Source organism: Dipteris shenzhenensis, chromosome 20 (assembly GCF_047967505.1).
Source record: "Dipteris shenzhenensis isolate YYH24624 ecotype China chromosome 20, Dip_SZ_1.0, whole genome shotgun sequence".
NCBI classification, from domain to species: domain Eukaryota; kingdom Viridiplantae; phylum Streptophyta; class Polypodiopsida; order Gleicheniales; family Dipteridaceae; genus Dipteris; species Dipteris shenzhenensis.
In genome coordinates this window covers 5,171,535-5,193,250 of record NC_141615.1, presented here as the reverse complement: position 1 = coordinate 5,193,250, position 21,716 = coordinate 5,171,535, and the positions used below count along the sequence as shown (strand labels likewise).

Genomic DNA, 21,716 nt, shown 5'->3' with positions numbered 1-21,716 from the left:
AAGGATGTTCATCTAAAGCTTTTTTTAAAGGTTTACACTATAAGAGACACTCTCAAAGTATTTGCAAGGTTCATCTCTTTGATGGTGTTTGGACTTCTTCTCGAGCACAGCTTGTCATTGCAGCTTGTGTTCATCATTTTGTTGCTCATTTTGGAAAAGTAGATCCTCCTTCACAAGAGGTTATTTCAACAAGGCAACAATTATAACAGCATGTCACTCCCATTGTCTCACCCACATAGGCTTTGGATTTGGAATCTTCTTTCACTGAAAGAGAGTTAAGTGAAGTTGTTAAATCATGTGGTGGATGGAGATCTCCCTGCTGGGATGGTCTCACAGTTGAACTCTTCTTGGCATATTGGGATCTCCTCCAATCTCCTTTGCTGCAAATGATAAATAGTGCTTGGCAACATCAATACAGGTCGGATTCTTGGAAGAAAGGGCTTGTAAAACTCTGGCCTATCACTCTGATGCCTGTTATTTATAAGGTCATCACCAAAATGGTGGTAGATCGTATTAAATAATATTTGCATGAGGGCCTTCATCTAACTGAGTATGGTTTTATTCCTCGTAGGCACATAACTGACAATATTGCAAATGCCTATATTGGGATTGAGTATTCCAAGTATACTGAACATGATGTTCTCTTGTTGCAAGTAGATATTGAAAAGTCTTTTGACACCATCCAATTGGATTTTATAGATCAGACCATGCGAGCTTTGGGCTTTGGTTAGAAATTACAACACATCATCTTTTAACTCTGCCGTGACAGCAAAGCTGCATGCATGTTGTTAGTGGATACTTATGAAGCTTGGACACTCCGATGTTTAGTTTGCTAGGGCTATCCTCTCAGTGCTATTCTATATGCTATAACCACGTATCCTATGCTTCAATATATCGACCATTTGGTGGGTGACTGACATGTTACAAGGCTTGCATATTCCTAGAAGTTGCCCCTTAGTTGCTCAGGCCTATGCAAATGACTCCTTTTTTGTACCATAGAATATTGAAAGGGACCTTTCTTCGCTTATGCAGGCTCTCTCACTGTATGGCCTGACTGTTGGCCTTCATGCCAATTTTCAAAAATCTCGCTTGTTGCCTTTGCATTCTAAAGATTGGCATAGTCTAGTATGGCTGGGGGAAATTGTCCTACCCAAATAGCTAGTACATCATCTTGGTTATCCTTTGGGTTGGGTCGTCAATAGATTGATTGGGTTCTTGTCAAATAAAAGAAAACGTTAGAATATTGGAAGTTAGTGACTTGGACTTTGCATGTCTGGCTCAATATTGTTCAATCTATTTTGGTGGCCTACATTCATTTTATCTACCATTGATCTTTTTTACCAAAGGAGATCTTACATCCTTTATCTCCACCATAATGGAAATTTTTAGGCATTCAAAGCATGGCAGGAAAAGCTTGCGCTTGCTTCCACTACAACAATTATGTTTGCCAAAATTGCATAGGGGGTTGAATATTCTCCATATTCATTTGCACATATAGGGAAAATGATGCTACAGTTACTTCTTCAACTTACTACTCCTGCTTTTGGCTATAGGCAACCCACTCAGTGAGATTTTTTGTTGGGCAATATTGAAGGCAAGGTTAAAGGTAGCCCTCTTGTTACTCAAATGTATTTGGATTGGAAACATATTCTCTTGCATTTGGCTTGGCATGGCTAGGATTCCTTGTAGGGTAATTCTTTGAGAGTTGAGAGCATCCAGTGGTCACGGGTTTTTTCTCAGCCCACTGGCTTACAAGAGCTTAGATGCTCATATTTTCTTAATTCAAATGGGATTTTCCTCTATGGCAGATGCCATTCATGATGATGGCACTCTTTTATCCTTCCCTTTAGCTACTAGAATATATGGTTTAGGAATGCTTATCGTCCAGTATGACAAGTTATTACTCGGATGCTTCAACCATTTCAACCAGTAATGCCTTTAGAACTTCAAGACAAGCTTCAAGATTGGACTCTTCGTCCAGTACACTTGTCCATTTGTCCTTTGAAGCTGTTTGATATAACAGTCTCATCTTTATATAAAGTTTTGCCATCTGCACTTTGGGTGTCAGACAGGGCTAATCAGATTTGGTCTTTGCATTGTTCGATCAAATGGTGGAGACAAAGATTGAAAGAAATTTGGCACTCCAATGTACCTTTATGATAATAGGTCTTTCTATGGCGTGTTCTATTGGGGGTTGTTCTATTTGGACAACTTTTATCATGCAAATGTATTGCGCTAGCTATTTGTCATAGTTGTTTAGCTTTGAGGGAATCTATATCTCATATTTTTTGGCACTGCTGCCCTGAGACACGGAGCTTCTTAGGCATCCTTCAGTAGATATTGAGATTGAGTTTTCCTCAGGATTCTTTTGGCAAGCTTTTCGTGCTATTTGGGATCTATGCTTGACACCCAGATTTTGAGTTGTTCTTTACCTGGGTTCGCTATTGGGCACTTTGGACTCTCTTGAAAGATAGAAACCACAGAGTCTTTGGTGATTTAGGTTTTCCTACTTTTGTTTTCTTCCATCGTTCTTTGCAGCAATCACTCTTCGATTGTCTACAAACTCACTGCATAGATCACGATGTATATCTGTTCTACATGAAAAATTTCTCTTGATGTAATCTTTCAACTTACCAGTTTTATTGGATAGCTATCTTGCAATATAAAGCATTAAAAGTTTTCACCCCAAAAAAAGAGAGTATGTGTGTGGAAGACAAGACAACAACCCCTTTTGCATAGTAAAGACAAAAAAGTCACAGTGAAGGATAGAAAGAGAGCATTATAGAATTAAGGAATCTATAGGTTTCTTCACAGGTTTGAGGAGACATAGAAGATCAGCGAGTGGGTGAGTGGCTTTGGCTTCAGATGGATACTGTGGGGCTAGACAGCGAGATACCTCGGATTCCAAGTTGGTATTGACATTACAACAGAGCAGCATATCGCCCTTGTCCTTGAGAGTGTTCGTTGTAAGCTTTTCTACCGAAGCTCCGGCCAAACTCTCTAGCAGGTTGCGCCTTAGTGGCAAACCAGGTCCTTCTTGCAACGGCCTGGTATATCACCTCTTGCTGTGGTGCTTTCACAGGGGATGCATTGGGCATCTCCGACGGTTGGTTTGGAACTTCCTTTGGGGCAGTTCAAACGGCACAAGGAACAGTAGAGCCTGGGTAGCTTGGCAGACACGGTGATCATGCCGTAGGCACTGGTGGGAGGCTTGGTTATCATTGATCTAGAGATGCAGAGCAAAGCCCTCCTTGGCAAGCTGGTGGTTCACGGCCTCACCCTAGGTGCAAAGCCTTGGAAGCTCCTCTTGCAGAATGAGGGCTTCTAAGGAACACCCCACAACACTGGGGGACAGTGGCAACCTTCACACATATGGATCTTCTGAGAGGCCCCTCCTACAGGGAAGGGTTCCCCCTTGATGAGGAGCCTTCATAGGGTTTGGGAGAGCCTGGCAGGGGGTCTCATTCGTGCTCCTTCCAGATGTAGAGAGGAATTTGAGCGTCAGCCCCTTATGTGGCACCCAGAGATCAGAGATCAGGAGGGGCGTATGCTCAAACAATGGACTCACATTGGTTGGGGACAATGGTTTGACGGGGTCCTTTGGTTGTTGGAACAGATTATCCATGGAGGCAAAGGCTAGGCTTGATACCCTAACACGTCTACGAGGGGCAAGGCAGGAGATGAGTGAGATTGACTTAGCCATTCCTGAGTCCTGGTGGGAAGGACTTTGCGTACGGGGAGACAGTAGATGGTTGGGTCAATTTTCCTGTACTGGTGTCCCCTTGAGGATGTTGATGCAGCTAGGCAGCACACACCCCGTCATCTTCCATGTAGGACCTGGAGGCCTACTTCAGCCACTCACTAAGAGAGACCATAAGATGGATGGGAGTCTTGATGGGATTCACTGGCTAATGATTAGAGTGGTGGGGCATTTGGGGAGTGGCACATTGACCCTCCTAGTATCTTAGAGCAGGATGCCCCTAGATGGTGCCTTTGGCTGTGGGAGGGTAGAATCTGAGGGAGGTCTAGTGGGATCCGGGAGAGTGGTATTGGTCTTCCAGGGGTGGCCTAGCCGAGCATGTGGATGAGGTGCCCTTCTTTTCCTACACCACACGGATTGGCAGGAGGCTTCAGATGTACTCATCGAGGTGGACCCCCTCGAGGGAGAGGCATTGGGTGACCCACAGAGTGCCTCGGGATGTTCGCTCTAGGTTTTGGACGCGGTTGTGGTCCAGTTTGTGGCCGAGGAAGATAATGTACTTCTTCTAGCTGGCCGCCCACGGAGGATTGCCCATCGGACCATGGTTGGAGCAGATGCGAGTGGAGTAGTGCCATTGTTGCTCTGATGGTGTCTTGGAGACTATCCCGCATTGCCTGTGGAGCTGTCGTAGTGCAGTAAGGATTTGGATGGGAGCCCTTCGGATCATGACACGTTTGCAGAGTCTTTAGAGAAACTACACCTGGGAGATGGTGGCCTGGTTGACAAAGGGAGGACACGCATTTCAGATTGATGAGATCTCCATAGCTTACAGGATACAGGGTCAGAGCATCGAGAGGATAGCACTCCATGAGGCAATCCCTCCCGATAGCCTAGCTCCTCCTTTTCCTAGGGAGGATAGCGTTTGGAAGGTGGTAGCCAGCATCACGGCATGGAACATTTGGGTGGCCCGTTGCAGTCTCGTGATGGGTGAGCATCTAGTTCCACCCTTGGCTACCCTAGTCGCCATCTGGCACGACATCATATACACACTGTGATCCACCTGGGAGTGTGGGACTCCACGCTCCAAGGTGACTATCGAGAGGCGTGCTCATTTTTACAAGGCTTGGACTGCAGGAGTTTTCTTCACCCCGCGAGGGATTTGCTGGTTGTATAGTCCCCCGACTTGGCTGTTAGCCCCAATACCAAAGATCCCCTAGGCAGTGTGAGCTGGGTTTCTCTGGAATAGGTTGGTTCTTTCTTTCAGCCTTTTCCATTTTTCCCATACTCAATACCTTCGGGGTTGCTGTCTTGTATGAAATCTTTCAAGCATTAATAGAAGGTTCCTTTCTTTGGTAAAAAAATAAAAATAAAAATGACAATAATGTTTTTGCAAAAAAAAAAAGGAGCTTGGTGAAGTTCTGGTAAGCATCTCTTTTATTGAAGAGGAGAGTTTGCATAACCGCCACCATCCAACAACGAAACATGGTAAGAACCAGCTTAACTTTAATTGGGAAGACAGGTGTCATAAACACCCCTCCCTTGTTATCAGGGTCATAATAAAATAGTGGCTTAAACACAGACTTAAACACCTCGATGTAGACTTTAAAGGTGTAAAAAAAGGGACCTAGAGAGAATTTAAAAAAAAGGAAATTTGATTTTAAATTCTAGTTTTAAAAAGTTAATAAAAATAGTTGGGGGGAAATCAAGTGAAACTAGGGAAAACTAGGGAAGGAAGAGGAAAAAATAGGAAAGACAATAGGAGAAAATTGGTTAAGGATGCGGGGGGGGGGGATGGGGGAGAGAGAGAGAGAGAGAGAGAGAGAGAGAGAGAGAGAGAGAGAGAGAGAGAGAGAGAAATGCTTTAAGAAAGAAATTGAAAAAAAAAGGAGGAATCATGAAAAATTAGGAAGTGTTTGTGCGATAAAGGAAAAGGAATTACAAAAAATAGGAAAAGGGAAAATTAAGAAATTAAGTGGATGCAAAAGAAAAAGGAGAATAGTAAGTGTGTGTGTGTGTGTGTGTGTGTGTGTAGGGCAATATTTGGGTAGTTCGGGCGCTATATGAGTGGGTATCAGGTAGAGTTAGCTTTCAACAAGATGGATAGAGGAGTTATGAGCATGATTGGAGTCAAACAAGGTTGTTTATACCACAGACCTTGTTTTGCATGTGCATTGACGAGCCCCAGTCCTTCATTATGACTCTGGGAGGTGCAAGTTCTAGTCAATGATTCTAATTCTACTATATTGTCCTACTCTCCTCTTAGGCTAAGGGTCTTCGGTGCCTTTTGGATGCACTCAAGTTTTTCTACAATGCATGTGATTTGGACTGCAGAGCAAATCTTTCATAAGGCCAATGCATGCATGTAAGAAGCACTATCCAAGAGCAAATCTTTCATAAGGCCAATGCATGCATGTAAGAAGCACTATCCAATTGCTATTTGCCAACCATTACTAGCGATGGTTAAAGCTAATGGAAGGGGCTATTGTGGGTTAAAGCTAATGGAAGGGGCCAATTCATACTAAATCCACATGGAATAACTGCATACTGTACTTCATACATGACAAAAATAGATAGAGAAATAACCAAAGCAGTTAAAGCTACTATGTCCCAAAGCATGGCATCTAATGCTCAACCTAATGAATGGATTACGCATTGGAAACGTGATACTAAATATGCAACATATAAGCTCTCAACAAGCTGTCTACTTATCTTTGTCTCTGCCTCTATCAGCATCATCAAGACGTTTCCAATACGTCAATACAAACCCACCAAAGAAGCGAATGCTATTGTTAAAAAGACGACAACAACTCGAATAAGTGTACTTGTTGTGAATTTAGGGATAGTGAGAATACTTTCATAAAATGAAGAGGCATTCTTATCAATCCAAACATCTACCTATAATTGCTAAAAGAACATTACCATAAATTCCGACAAGCAGGTTGATCTCAAAATGTAGATCTACGATGCATAAGCTCTAATATATATTGACGAGTGAATGGCCAGTTGAATCCTGTGGATCCCCATTCACCGAATCGCTACTCTCTAACATGATTGCTTTTCCGAAGGTGTCATAATAGCCTCCTCATTGCCCCGCAGTTGAAGAATGCGGTCTGTGTTTGCTTCCTCTCAACGCTCTCTCGCTCTCCCCTCGCCTGCCCGACCACGCAAAGCTTCTCATAAATGCACCTTCCGTACCCTGCTCCCCCTGCGAGAGTTATACACTAGTGCTCAATCGAGCCAGCCCTCGTCCCCGCACAAACGATCCGCTTCTCTTAACAACAGATCTCACTGCTATTGAACAAGTTAACATGGGCTTGAAACGCGAGTAAGTCTCGAGTTGTAGTCTCTGCGTCTTTCCGTATGTTTTTCCGGCAAGTATGTTGAATTTCAGGGCACAGCATTGCTGCTAACTTAAGGTATTTCCCAATAGATGGAAGAGGAAGGGCCAGTGAGTTCTGGCTTCTTTCCTTAGCTTCCGAGTTGAAATCATATCAACGATCTCACCTTTTTCACCGTCTGTTGTCACAATTTAAAATTTCAGCTTCCCGGTCCTCCCGTATAATGAAACAATCTGTGCCTCATTAAGACATCAATGTGGTAGCAGAAATGCCACTTCGAAGCGCACATCCCTTTGCTTTCCATGGTGGATCTCTGTGTGCCTATTGTATTCTATTTCAACGTGGAATCCACTTTGCACCACTTTCTTAGTCACGCGCTAAAGTACGGAAGTCTAAAAGAAATAACGCTGGCAGCATGTAACAACTTGCGCAATCCCCGATCAATGTCCTTTTTCTGGTTAGCTTTGCTGCACCTCATTTAAAAAGACTGCAATCTAGATTCATTTCCAATCTAGATATTATAATACTCGCATGTTTTATAGAGGCAACACTAGCATGTGATGCTAAACTTTAGCCGGGTAATTACAAAGAGTCCGCCGGCAGTGATGCCCATCTCATCGTTTAGGTTCTAAATGCGGTTCAACCGTACATGAACAGTAGCTCACATTAATTTCGTCACATTTCTAGTGTTGGCAATGCCAGGAATGATCATGGACGGCCTCAGAATAAATTGAGAACTACCATTCAAGTAAAACGAGGCAAAACTTAACTGTGGACAATTGCTGCCGCTCTCTGCCCATGCTGACAAAGAACGACTTTCTTTATATGGAATTCCTCTTTCATCAATTCTAATCATATGGTGCGGGCTAATGAGATCAACCAATGCACAGGCTAACGTCTCAAATGCTAGAACGGGTTCACCCTGATGCATGCAGGTTCACAAAGCAGGAATTGCTGGAGCGATATCGAAGAGACCGGAGCGAGCTTTTGACATTTGTACTGACTGGGGGTATTCTTGGGAAGGTGGTAATGCCACCTGGTGCTGTCACTCTTGATGAGGTGGACTTGGATCAAGTCAGCGTCGACCATGTGCTTGAATGTGCTCGGAAAGGTAATTTTGCAAACATTGCCATAGCCAAAGCTAGTTCTTCCAGGCTCCCCCAAAACTGAGTCCTTATTTAAAGAAATACAAGGGGAGAAATATAAGGTGCAAGGGAAAGTGAGCATGCAATCCTGAGAAGTTATAATTGGATTAAAATTCACATCAGATTGAAAATTTTAATTTTGCTGCTCTAAATAGGGATTGCCTTGGAGCTTTGGGAGGCTGTCAGGAGATTTCACGATGACATTAACCTTCCTCCCATGGTATGAAGGTCTTTATAATTACCTATAAAAGGGAGTAAAAAAGTGTTTTGTTAATCTAAATACAATAGTTGTATTTGCTCAAGTTGAATGAAACAAAAAAATCCACAACTTTTCAAGATAACAGACGTGAATGTCACGTTCATAGAGTTGAAAAAGCGGGTTTACATATTGAATTTTGCTGACTAAAACTGGACGAGACATTATTTTAAGGTCATTAAAATAAAAAACGTGGAGAAACGTTTATAAACCCTTAGGTAAGTAAGATGACTCTTAAGAGGCTGGAATTTCTGTTGGCATTTATTGTGCGCTATTTTCTGTGAAGTTAACGATTAACCTCTTGTATAAATTGCTTGCTCATTTTTTGAAACGTGCTCAACGTAGGTACCTGATTCGTGATCATCTATCCTTGACCAGATTAGATATGAAGCTTCAAATGCTTTTTGTAGAAGAAATTATATTTGAAATTGTGTGAACTCAATCGTCTACGCTTGTTGTACATTCTTAGATGTTGGCATATATGTGTTGGATGTGGGGAGCAATGGAACGAAGCTAGAATGCAAAGAGCAGACAAGAAGCTGACGAACTGAACTTGTTGCAAATGGATAATGTAAACGTGCAAGAGATGGCCAATATAAGGCCCAAAGTCAACCAGAGTCAACTTAGGACTAAAATGGCCTAAGTGCACTAGGCGTCCCAATAGCCTCCAAGGCCATACCAGGGCTAAGTGTCAACAAACCCCCCTCCATGGTATGGCTGAAGTATCGTGGATACATCTTAGGTATATTTGAGGTAAGAAAAACTTGACAGTTTGTGGCTACTGTGGTCGCGATGGTCATGAGGAAAAATACTATTATAAGAAGACCTTCGACAACAAGAGCAAAGGGGAAAAGATGCCAGTGGCAGTTCAAGAGCTTGCTTGGTTGATGAAGAGCAAGGTAATCATTTTGCAAGATTGGTTTAGTATAAACCACCACCAGTCATTGATGTCGATGCAGCTTATGGTTTCTGAGTGTTTTTCTGATTGATGTCATTTAGTGTCATTTTTATTTCAAATTCTTCCCCCTACTTGCTTCAAGGGGGGATGTTAGAATTAGAGTGAACTTTTGTAAGGGTTGAAGAGGAGGTGGAAAGAATTGGACACGTGGCCACCTCCTATGCAAACCACTATTGGATTACAGGCTGGCATGGTAGCTCTACGACGTTCTAGAGGTTTTCATTCGGTCAGTTCGTGCTTGAGCTGGCTCCAATGAGGGTCGCTTGTGGAGGTGGTGGCAGCCTCTTCATCATAAGCTAGCTCTTGATTGGATGGTCATTGCTGGAGCGTTCTCTGGGCTGAAGGCGATCGCTCCTACAAGGCGCGGTTCACAGTTCTCTTCTATTTATATGGCTTCTTCTGATAGCCTCACAGTGTGGATGGAGAGCTTGTGTAGCTCTCGTCTTTGCCTTTTTCATACTGCTGTGTGGCAATCTGTTCCATTTTATGAGTAGAAAGCAAACATAGCAACTTGAATTCTAACAGCCAAGACCAGCAGCAAGGGCTGCCCAAGGAAATGGAGGCGTGGACCTACAAAGAAGGTTGTGACTAGCATGTGCAGCATCCAGGGCATGTTTCGAGCAAAACCACTGGTCAGAACAATGCACCAGATAGGTGCAATGCTCATGGCTGCATTTGGAGAAATATATATCATTGTTTCTACTCTCTCTCTTCAACGAATTTCATCTACTATCTGCACATCTCTCTCTCTCTCTATACACAGTTTTCTAGCATGGGTTAGGATGCTCGCTTATTATCTCCACCCTCTTGTTCATTGTATCAGGTTTTCTATCAGTTTCATAGACCCATCGGTCTTTATTAGACTTGAATAAACTCTCTCTCTCTCTCTCTCAACACCATCACCCCCATCCACAAGGTAAAACCAGACGGATGGTGAAAGACAGCTATCACCACTCTTAAACGACGGAATTTATGCTCTCAAAAGCTCTCCCTCACTCCCTCTCTCTGAAGATGCACTAGGGCCCAGGACAAATTGTCGGGCTGGGCCCCCCCGAAGGTCTTTATTCATTCAAGAAAATCTGTTACAGAAGTTCAGCGTAGAGCTATCTCGTAAATCTCTATTTCAAAACGTGAAAAATCCACTTTTCTTTACAAGAGCTTCAAGCTCCATTCAAATTGGCAACATGCCACTTGTCTAAAATCTAAAATAAATCCTATTACATGCCACTAAGGGCCATTCTGGAGTCTTCAAAGATCTCGGTTACACGAACCGCCTCCTAGATGCTTGTCAGGCTCCCGTAGCGCTTAGGAAAAGTAATCCTTCCTAGTACCTGCAACAATTAATTAAAGCGCACCACCATGGTACCCATTAATTGTTAGCACTTTGCATGCAAATAACACACTGTGGACTAATCCTAGTCACGGTGGGCGACTAATCCTAGTCACGGTGGGCGTCCCTACTGAACACATGTGCACATCTAAACAAATATATATATACAAATAAATATATATATTTTCTCTGGTTGACCGGGGTCAACACTCTTGATTATAATTAAAGAGCTTTGACCAAGGGTCAAGGCGCCTTAATTATAGCCAAGTCTCTCCAACCGAAGTTGGCACATCTTGGTTAACCGGGGTTAACCCTCTTGGCGCATGCCAAGTCTTGTTGACCGAAGTCAACACTCTCTGACCGCAGTCAGGTTTACTTGACTGGAGTCAAGTATCTTTGACTGTAGTCAATCCTTTGACCATTAAAATAACTCTTTGACCGTAATTAACACATATAAAACTCTTTAATTATGATCAAATAAATGGTCATCTATACTTTGACTTAGGACATTTACATTGTGGTGACATCCCCTCGGCTTCTATTCAGTTGACCTCAACTGAAAAGCTTCTTTGTAAACATCCAAAAGCTGTGGATGATCGAATAACATGTTTTCGTCCATCCACTTGGCATCTAATGCGGTATAATTCTTGAATTTTACAAGATACTTGTAAAATTCCTTACCCTGAGGGCCTTTACGTACAATATGGTACACAATTTGCTCTGGCTGAAGGACTTCCTCCAGCTCATCCACTTCTGGTGGATCTTCTGATACTGGTTCTGTAGGCTCTGGTCCTTGAAATTTCTTTAGAGGACTCCATGGAATGCATTGTGAATCCTCCAATGCTCTGGCAATGCTAATCTGTATGCAACCTCATTTATTCTTTCTGTAACCCTGAAAGGGCCATAGTATCTGGGAGATAACTTTGCATACACTTTCTGTTTGCCTTTAAACTTACAGAGCCTAGCTTTTTCAAACCTCAGAAGTACCCAGTCCCCTTCCTTGAGATCTAACTGTCTCCTATGCTTATCTGCAGCTCTTTTATGTTTCTCTTGAGACCTTTCAATTGCTGTCTGGACTTGGCTGTAAGCTGTCTGGAGGTCTCTAACAAACTGATCAGCTGCAAATATTTCATCTTTAGTCCTTAATATAGGTGGCAAAATCACCTTCCCATATATGACTTCAAAAGGGGCTTTCCCTGTAGAGTATGCACTGTATTATTGTAAGCAAACTCTACTAACGGTAGGTACTTTTCCCAGTCTGAACTTTGGTCACCCACGTAGCATTTCAGCATATCCAAAATGGTAGAATTTGCTACTTCACTTTGACCATCTGTTTGGGGATGGAAAGAAGAAGAAAAATTCAGATTCGTCCCCATGTTATCAAATAAAGCTCTCCAGAATAGACTGGTCATTTTGGGATCTCGATCACTAACAATGGACTTAGGCATACCATGATGTTTAAAGATCAGTGCCATGAACAGCTTAGCCATATGATCTGCCTTTATGGTTTTGCGAACCGGAAGGAAATGAGCTTGCTTGCTGAATCTATCAATGATAGTCCAAATCCCATCATTCCCTGACTTTGATCTCGGCAAATCAAAAATAAAATCCATTGTAATGCTTTCCCATGGTGCCTGAGGCACGGGAAGAGGCATAAGTAGGCCAGGTGCCTTCCGTCTATCGTACTTTATTTTCTGACACGTAAGGCATTCAGTAACAAACTGATGTATATCTTTCCGCATTCCTGGCCAAAAGAAATACCTCTCTAGGGCTAGAGTTGTTGCTGTAATTCCTCTATGTCCAGCATAGGGAGGTGCATGGCATTCCCCCAAAATCTTTTTCCTCATCTCCTGGATGATGCATAGGCAATCATCTTTCATTAAATACCCATCTTTCAGGGAATAGTGACTGGTGGATTGCCCCTCTTGCATTTGCTGTAAAATTTCACCAAAATCAGAATCATGAGCATATTGTTCCCTCATGCCTTCCAGGTCCTGATGATAAGCAATAGTTACATTATTGACCTGGGGTCTTCGGGACAAGGCATCTGCCACTCTGTTCCGTGTCATGACAAGAGAAATGATTATTTAGTTAATTAATAGTCATTAGAACTTTATTATTGTTAGGCGCCAATTTGATGGTGCGGTTATATGTTTGTATTTATGATAGATCAAGCGGTGTAAATAGTACCGCCAAAACTATGTAACATTGGCCAATGATTATTAATAAAGATGTGCACACACGTATCTAGGTCCTAGGGGCAATAGGAAAGGGAAAGGGTGCATTAGAGTGCATTGAATGGTAGGTGCATGGGTCATAGGCTAAGGGTAGGTGTAAATGGGAAGATGGAACTTGAGTGATCTCAAGGGACATTAATGAAAGGGTATCACCCTTTCATTGTGAATCTCACGTAGCATTCTTTCTACCACATTGCATTCATCCGTCATCTCTCTCCCACCTTGCATGTAGGTCGAAAAAGAAACAAGTACTCTCACGAGGGCGCTCTTCCCCATTGGAGGGCCAATCGGCATTCAAATTCTGCATGCATTGCACACATTTGCATTTTCGAAAAGCGCGGATCTTCACATTTGGTATCAGAGCGGCGACGATCCACGAGCGGGACGAGAAGAGGGTGGCAGTTGTGAACGACGGAAGTCGCAAGAGAGGTTGGCGGAAAAGGATCACGATCGACCGATCTCGAGGTTCTGAGACAAGGGGGTTTTTCTGAAAATTTTGGCCTTCAACGGCGAACGGCGAACGGGGTGTTCTGTTTTGCCTCCCCCCCCATGTGAATGTACCCTTAAACCGTGAGAAAAAGGGATTCCCGTTCTACCCAACCGGAAGTCGGATCGGAATAAGATTTTAAGGGAGTGATCCACCCATCAAGTAACCCCTATAACGGTATCTAGAGCTCCAATCCGCTCAAAACAAGTAGCCCAAACGGAGCGTACCAGTTTACAGCAGAAATACAAGAAGAAAAGCTTCAAAGAGAAGGGAAAGGAGGTCATTTTAAGTGTTTTCTCAACACAAACGAAGCGGGAGTCGGATAAGTACCACCACCTCTACAACACTTGAAGTTTGCTGTAAAATAAACCTTCTTTTTTGAAATTACAGCAAGACATTTTCTCTCTTGTATTAATAAAAGGAAAGAATGGAAGGGGAAGGGACATATAACAATGAACTTATTCCTTTTCCTCCATTACCCCAAGGAGAGAGAGAAAGAACACCTTCACCCCCTCTTGAAGAGGATGGATTAGGTGAGAGTTATACACATCTTGAGTATGATAACCCACAAATAGATTTACAGCAGTCTCTCCTTCAAGAACCTACTGATAGGGAGTTCTCCTTTCGTAATGAAAGAAGAAATGAGACCAGCCAAGAACAAGGTGATGAGTTCACACCTTTAACTCAAAACCCAATACACATGGATTCTAATCCAAGTGCAAGAGGAAGAGAGGAGACTCCTGTTGATAAGCTGGTTTTCCAGCTTAGCAATATGATTGAGCAGTCCATTATGACAAGATTAGGGACTAAGAGGACTTTAAACTTCGGGGATGAAGAGTTGAGTAACCCTTCTAAGAGGTCCAAATTCCAACCGCGAGAGAGAATTGAGTTCCCCAAATATGATGGGGCAAGGGAGGCTGACAAAATCCTCAATTGGATTCGTCATTTTGAGCTATACTTTGCCCATCAAGACAAGACCGAGCAAGAGAAGCTTGCTCTTGCCACATTGCATCTGCAGAAGGATGCTCTAATGTGGTGGTCCTTGTCACAAACAGGAAAAGAGCCTATTCATGAATGGGCTAAATTTGTGGAGCAACTAAAAACCACTTTCATGCCACCGAGGCATGAAGAGAACCTAACCTTTCGTTGGGAGAGGTTTAGGCAGTTCGATAATGAGAGTAATGCAGATTTTACAGCCAGATTTTGGAAACTCTCTCTAGAGTTACCCGAAAAGAGTGAGGAAGATAGGAGAAAGAAGTATTTAGCAGCTTTAAGCCCAAAAGTAAGGTACGAGGTTGAAATGTTTAACCCGACCACGCTTAAGGACCTCACTAAGCTGGCTGAAATAGCCGAGAGAAAATTGAATCCTCGTAAACCCTTCAATAAGGAGTATGGGTCATCATCTAAGACCAATAATATACCCACTTTTAGGAAACCAAACCGGTTTAAGAATAATAAAGGGAAGGGTAAAGCTCTTGTAAGGAATGTGAATAGCCAATCACGTCCTGGATGGGTGCCATTTCCTTCTATGACTGACGAAGAGAAGAGGAAGTTGATTAAGGAAGGAAAATGTTTCGGTTGTAAGAAACATAAGCCAGGGCACGTATGGCATAAGTGTCCCGTTCTCTTGGCTAAGATTGCCAAGACGAATTCAGTAAAAGGGAAAGCCAAGGCATCCAAGCAGGAGGGTGAGGCTTCTACCTTGTCACCCTCGAAATCTACTGTGACTATTGAGCCAATAGTGAATGCTGTCCATTCAGCCAATACCTTTGGGCCTCATGATCTTTTTAAGGTGTATGGATTCGTGAATGGACAGAGAATAGTAGTTCTCCTAGATGATGGATGTAATTATGACTTAGTAAGTGATAGATTGGCAAAATTACTCCGTCTTAAACCAGAACCTATAAAAAACATGTCGCTTTCAGGAGCTTTTAGGGGACACAATGAAGAAGACACATCCATAGTACGAAATATTCCTTTTCGTATACAAAAATATAGAGATCGAAGGGATTTTCTAGTAGCCCCTTTACAAGACGTTGACATGATACTAGGTAAACCATGGCGGTATGATTTTAACCTTGCTATTCATCCTCATACTCATCATTGTTGCTTTGTACATAAGGATGAAAACATAAGGATCGTAGGGGATCGGGACGTGTATACAATTCCATTGATTACTCCTACCCAAGCCAAAAGATTGGTAAAAAGAGGGGTAGATTGTAATCTTGTGTATATACGGGATTCACGAGATCTTCATATCTCAAAAGAAGATTGGAAGAGAAATGAGTTCCTTAGAGCTTATGAGGATCGATTTTCAAGAGATGACTCATTCGAATTGCCCATGGAGAGAGAAGATGATCATGCCATAGACTTAGAGCCAGGAGCTTCCCCTCCATGTAGAGCCCCATATAGGATGAACATGATAGAAATGGAGGAGGTAGAAAAACAAATTGAAGATCTGTTGCAAAAAGGCCTGATTCGACCAAGCAGTTCTCCATTTGGAGCACCTGTATTATTGGTTAAGAAGAAGGATGAATCATATCGTATGTGTATAGATTACCGTGCTTTGAATAAACTTACGATTAAGAACCGGTATCCGATTCCAAGAGTGGATGATTTATTGGATATGCTTAAAGGTGCTAAAGTTTTTAGCAAATTGGATTTGAAATCTGGTTATCATCAACTTCGTATGAAAGCTGGGCATGAACATAAGACAGCTTTTCGCACTCTCACTGGACATTATGAGTTTTTGGTCATGCCTTTTGGCCTAACTAATGCTCCAGCCACTTTTAGTAGGCTGATGAGAAGGGTTTTGCGACCCTACTTGGGAAAATTTGTCATAGTCTTTTTTGATGACATTTTAGTGTTCAGCCAGAATGAGGAAGAGCATAAGGATCACCTTGCTAAGGTGATGGAGCTCCTAAGGAAGGATCGATTGTTCCTAAATATCAAGAAGAGTGAGTTCTTCAAGACAGAAATAGAGTATTTGGGACACATTGTGTCTGCCGAGGGAATTCGGGTTGACCCTAAAAAGGTCAAGGCCATAATTGAATGGCCAATACCCAAAAACTTACATGAGCTGAGATCCTTCCTAGGGATGTCTAGTTATTATCGCAGATTCATTAAGAATTTTGCACGTCTTGCTTCCCCACTAACAGATTTGTTGAAGAAGCATTCCTTGTATGAGTGGGGAGAGGTTCACCAAGTAGCTTTTGAGGAGCTTAAGAGAACATTAGTGACTGCACCAGTGTTAACACTGCCGGACATGGACAAAGAGTTCTTTGTTGTATGTACGGATGCTAGTGGTACCTCGATTGGGGCAGTGTTGATGCAAGGAGGGCATCCCATTGCTTATGAGAGTAGAAAACTTCAAGGGGCTGAATTGAAATATATCACGTATGAGAAGGAGTTATTGGCAGTCATTCATGCTCTAAAGTTATGGAAGCATTATTTATATGGTTCTGCTTTCAAGATTAAGACTGACCATCAAAGTATCAAGCACTTGTTCTCTCAACCCATTGTCTCTTCAAGACAAATCAAATGGGCTGAATATATTCAATCCTTTGGGCAACCAAATATCGAATATTAGCCGGGAAAGGAGAATTTAGTAGTTGATGCTTTGAGTAGACGGCCCCAAGTTAATCACGTTTCTGTGATTAAGGAGAAATCATTAGGAGCAATGGTTGAAGCTTATGCTTTAGATGAGGACTTCGCTGACATTTATGGGAAGATTCAACGTAATGAGGTTGGGGATTTAGAGGCTTATTCCATCGTGGATGGATACTTATTTTTGGGACGTGCCATATGTGTACCCAAAACATTTCGGTATCTAGTCATGAGTGAGTTACATGCGAGTCCATATTCTGGACATAGAGGTATTAGAGGAACCATTGACAATATTGAGAGATACTTCCATTGGCCTAAACTTCGCAAAGAAGTTTCGACCTTTGTTCAACAATGTGACGTATGTCAGCGCATTAAATCTGACACAAGTAAGACTGCTGGTCTTTTGCAGCCTTTGCCTATTCCTTCGGAAAGGTGGGAACACATTACAATGGATTTTGTGTCTGGTTTCCCCAAGGTTGGTCAGTTTGAGCAGATTTTCACTGTTATAGATAGGCTGAGTAAACAAGCTCATTTTATTCCCTGTAAAAAAGAGTTGTCTGCTCCTGAAACAGCAAGGTTATTCATTAGGGAAATCTTCAGGTTACATGGGTTACCAAAATCCATTGTATCCGATAATGATGGCCGTTTCATTAGCAACTTTTGGACAGCTCTATTAGAGAATCTCGGAACCAAACTGGAATTTACTACAGCCTTCCATCCTCAAGGAGATGGACAAAGTGAGAATGCCAATCAAAACCATAATTACTTTACTTCGAGCTTATGTCCATGACCAACCTAGAAGGTGGCCAGAGTTCTTACCCATGTTAGAGTTTGCTTATAATAACACTGTACATACTTCCACCAAGAAAGCCCCATTTGAAATCATCTATGGGCAATGTTTACCCACTCCAATAACACACTTGGGGGAGCGAATTTTTGCTGCTGACCAGTTTGCTGAGGATATGTCACAGGTTATTGAGCAGGTAAAAGAACATATTAAGAAGGCCCAGGTTCAACAATCCAAGGCAGCCAATAAAAAAAGAAAAGAAGTTTATTACAAGGAGGATGATTGGGTTTTATTGAAGATTGATAAAAGAAGAATCAAGTCAGTGAGAGGAAGTACCAAACATGTCAAGCTAGCACCGAAGTTTTATGGTCCATTTCAGATTTCAGCAGCTTTATATCCAGAAGAAGGATCCAGAGCGTATGAGCTGAAGTTACCAGCCCACTGGCGTATGAAGAACATCTTTCATGTGAGCAATTTGAAGAGATACCGTGGCGATACTTCTGCGTTTTTGGATACTCAGCAGCAAGAAGAACCTGAACTTGAAGATGGGACTGAAGTTCTTACTCCGGAACAGATCGTATACCATAAAGAGAAGAGTACTCGTGGAAAGAAGAGATATATGTATTTACTGAAGTTTAAAAACCAGCCAGCTAGTGATGCACAATGGATGGAAGAAGAGTTCTTTATAGATTTTCCACAGATACTCGCAGATTACAAAGAGGCGATGCAATGGCAGAAGTAACAAGAGAAAGTGCACATAAGAGGAAGAGACAAGCAATAATCCAGAAGAGGACTTCTGCTCATTCAAGCAGGAGGGAGTGTCATGACAAGAGAAATGATTATTTAGTTAATTAATAGTCATTAGAACTTAATTATTGTTAGGCGCCAATTTGATGGTGCGGTTATATGTTTGTATTTATGATAGATCAAGCGGTGTAAATAGTACCGCCAAAACTATGTAACATTGGCCAATGATTATTAATAAAGATGTGCACACACGTGTCTAGGTCCTAGGGGCAATAGGAAAGGGAAAGGGTGCATTAGAGTGCATTGAATGGTAGGTGCATGGGTCATAGGCTAAGGGTAGGTGTAAATGGGAAGATGGAACTTGAGTGATCTCAAGGGACATTAATGAAAGGGTATCACCCTTTCATTGTGAATCTCACGTAGCATTCTTTCTACCACATTGCATTCATCCGTCATCTCTCTCCCACCTTGCATGTAGGTCGAAAAAGAAACAAGTACTCCCACGAGGGCGCTCTTCCCCATTGGAGGGCCAATCGGCATTCAAATTCTGCATGCATTGCACACATTTGCATTTTCGAAAAGCGTGGATCTTCACATTCCGAATTCCTGGAGTATGGACAATCTGAAAATGATACATTGACAGCATGTTTGCCCATTTCATATGCTTCTCTGAAAGCTTGGTCTGAGTCAAAAAGTATTTCAGACTTTGGTGATGTGTTTTGACAGTAAAATCTGCACCCAAAAGATAGTGTTTCCATGTATGGATGGCATGAATTACAGCCAATAACTCTTTCTCATAGATTCCTAAATATCTTTCCGCATCCCGAAGTCGCCTGCTTTCATAGGCTACTACATGACCATTCTGATGTAATGCAGCCCCAACACATTCTCCACAAGCATCGCAATCCACATCAAAAGACTGATAAAGATCCGGGACTACCAGAATAGGCTCTGTAGTCAACTTCTCCTTGAGTGTATTGAATGCTTTCTTCTGTGATAATCCCCATGTGAAGGCTGCATTTTTCTTAGTAAGGTCATGTAATGGAGCTGCGATATCAGCAAAATGCCTGATAAACCTTCTGTAGTAAGAACACAAGCCTAAGAAGCTTCGAACTTCATGCACAGTTTTCAGCTCTGGCCATTCCTGAATGGCACGGATCTTTGCTGGATCCATTTGTATCCTATTCTTGGATATTATATGCCCCAGATAGTGGATTTCTTCCAGGAAGAATTCACTTTTCTTGCTGTTTGCATAGAGCTGATGATTTCTCAGCTCTTGAAACACTATAGCAAGATGTTCTCTGTGGTCTTCCTCTGTCTTAGAAAAAACTAAGATATCATCAAAGAAAGTACCCGTAAAATGCCTGTACTTTCGGAAGATACGATCCATCATTCTATTGAATGTGGCTGGAGCATTTGTCAACCCAAAAGGCATCACTAAGTATTCATACAACCCGAATGTAGTGCGGAATGCTGTCTTGTGCACATCCTGAGGCTGTATCCTCACTTGGTGGTAGCCACTCTTTAAGTCTATCCTGCTGAAAACTGAAGCTCCATTTAACTGATCCAGGACATCATCAATACGCGGAATAGGGAATCTATTCTTGATGGTCATTTTGTTCAGTGCGCGATAATCGACGCACATACGGAATGAACCATCTTTCTTCTGTACTAACAGTACAGGGGAACAAAAAGGAGACGAGCTGGGCTGAATCAACCCTTTAGACAGCAAGTCCTGTACCTGAGCAATAATCTCCTCTCTCTGAGTGGCACTGACTCTATAAGGGGGTCTGTTTGGTGGCTCACTACCAGGCATTAACTCTATCTGATGATCTTCTGGTCTCTCTGGGGGTAACTCCCCTGGCAAAACATCAGAAAAGCAATTTTTAAAGTTTACAAGAAACTGGAACTTATCTTTGTCTGCATCATTCATTTCAGCATGCATATCATTCTCTTTTTCTTTTACAAAAACCATGTACGCAGAAATTGCAGACTTTATTGCTTTACTGCATGAAACATCAGATACAATGGGGATAGTGTCCCCTTTATTCCTGGCAATTAAACGCTGATTTTTCCCCCTATGCACACACTCTTTCAGGAAGAGTCAACTTCACTGCCTTGCGGTGAAACCAAGGCATCCCCAAAACTACATCATAATGTTTCAGTGGAGAAATGAAGAAGTCTTCCTGATCCACATAACTTTGAACATGAAGACGGAGCTTCCCTATCAAGGGAGTAACTGGCACAAGATTTCCACAAAACATTTGATCGGCATCCAAAGCCCTGCCTAACTCTTTCGTCTTTATTCCCTGCCTCAGGGCTAGATCCTCTGATATGAAATTATCAGTAGCCCTTGGATCAAATAAAATTAGCGCTTGCTGGTCTCTAACTTTGCCCCATGATAGCAGTAATTCTCGTTCTTCTGGGTTCAAAGCATGACCCAGTATATCAGGAATTCCCCCTGCCATTGGCTTTTGCGGTCCTCGTGGCTTCTCTGCCTCTTTTCCCTTCGATGTTGAAGGCTTTTCCGGGCACTGGGCAGCCACATGCCCCTCTTTACCGCACCTGAAGCATTTCCCATCTCTACGGAATTCCGCTATCTGTTCAGGGGTAAATAGAGATTTGCCCTTATAAGTCTTTGAAAACTGAGTACCCCTCGGCTTCTGAGGCTGAAACCCTTTCTTTTCAGCCTTGGGGTACTCTTTCTTTTCTGATTTTGTAAAATCAGTTTTCTTTTTATCAGCACGTCCTGCATGCAAGGATGGCACTGTAGATGGATCTTGTAGCGGCACAAGACTCGCTACTGAAGCTGAATGCATAAGATCTTGAATATTCTTTGCCCCCAAAGCATTCGCTACTGCGTGAATTCTTGGAGTGAGACCTGCTCTGTACTTCCTCATTTGGGTGCCTTTGGAGATCTTTTTGAACGGTGCAACTTGCAAATAAGCATCCCAGAACTTTTGGTTGTACCCATCCACTGTATCCCCTGCATCCATGTGCAAGCTGTCCCAGTCTTGAAGAACATGGTCTCTAAACTGTTTAGGCATGAGCTGCTGGTAGAAGGCTTTCTTGAAGCCCTTCCACTTCCTTGGGGCTCACCCATTTGTGGTCAGTGCACTCCACCA

The 21,716-nt window shown here is 42.5% G+C and overlaps 1 protein-coding gene across 1 annotated transcript in view; it reads left to right on the top strand.

Annotated features, from left to right (window-relative positions):
- Nucleotides 1–6,703: 6,703 nt before the first annotated feature.
- Nucleotides 6,704–21,716, top strand: part of LOC147889161 (protein unc-13 homolog) — a 224,734-nt gene continuing 209,721 nt past the window's right edge. Inside the window, exons 1-3 of the mRNA XM_087391455.1 lie at nt 6,704–7,025; nt 7,974–8,149; nt 8,339–8,403. Of these exons, the coding sequence (XP_087247581.1) occupies nt 7,009–7,025; nt 7,974–8,149; nt 8,339–8,403 (258 nt within the window). The 5' untranslated portion in view covers nt 6,704–7,008. The remainder of the gene's footprint in view (nt 7,026–7,973; nt 8,150–8,338; nt 8,404–21,716) is intronic.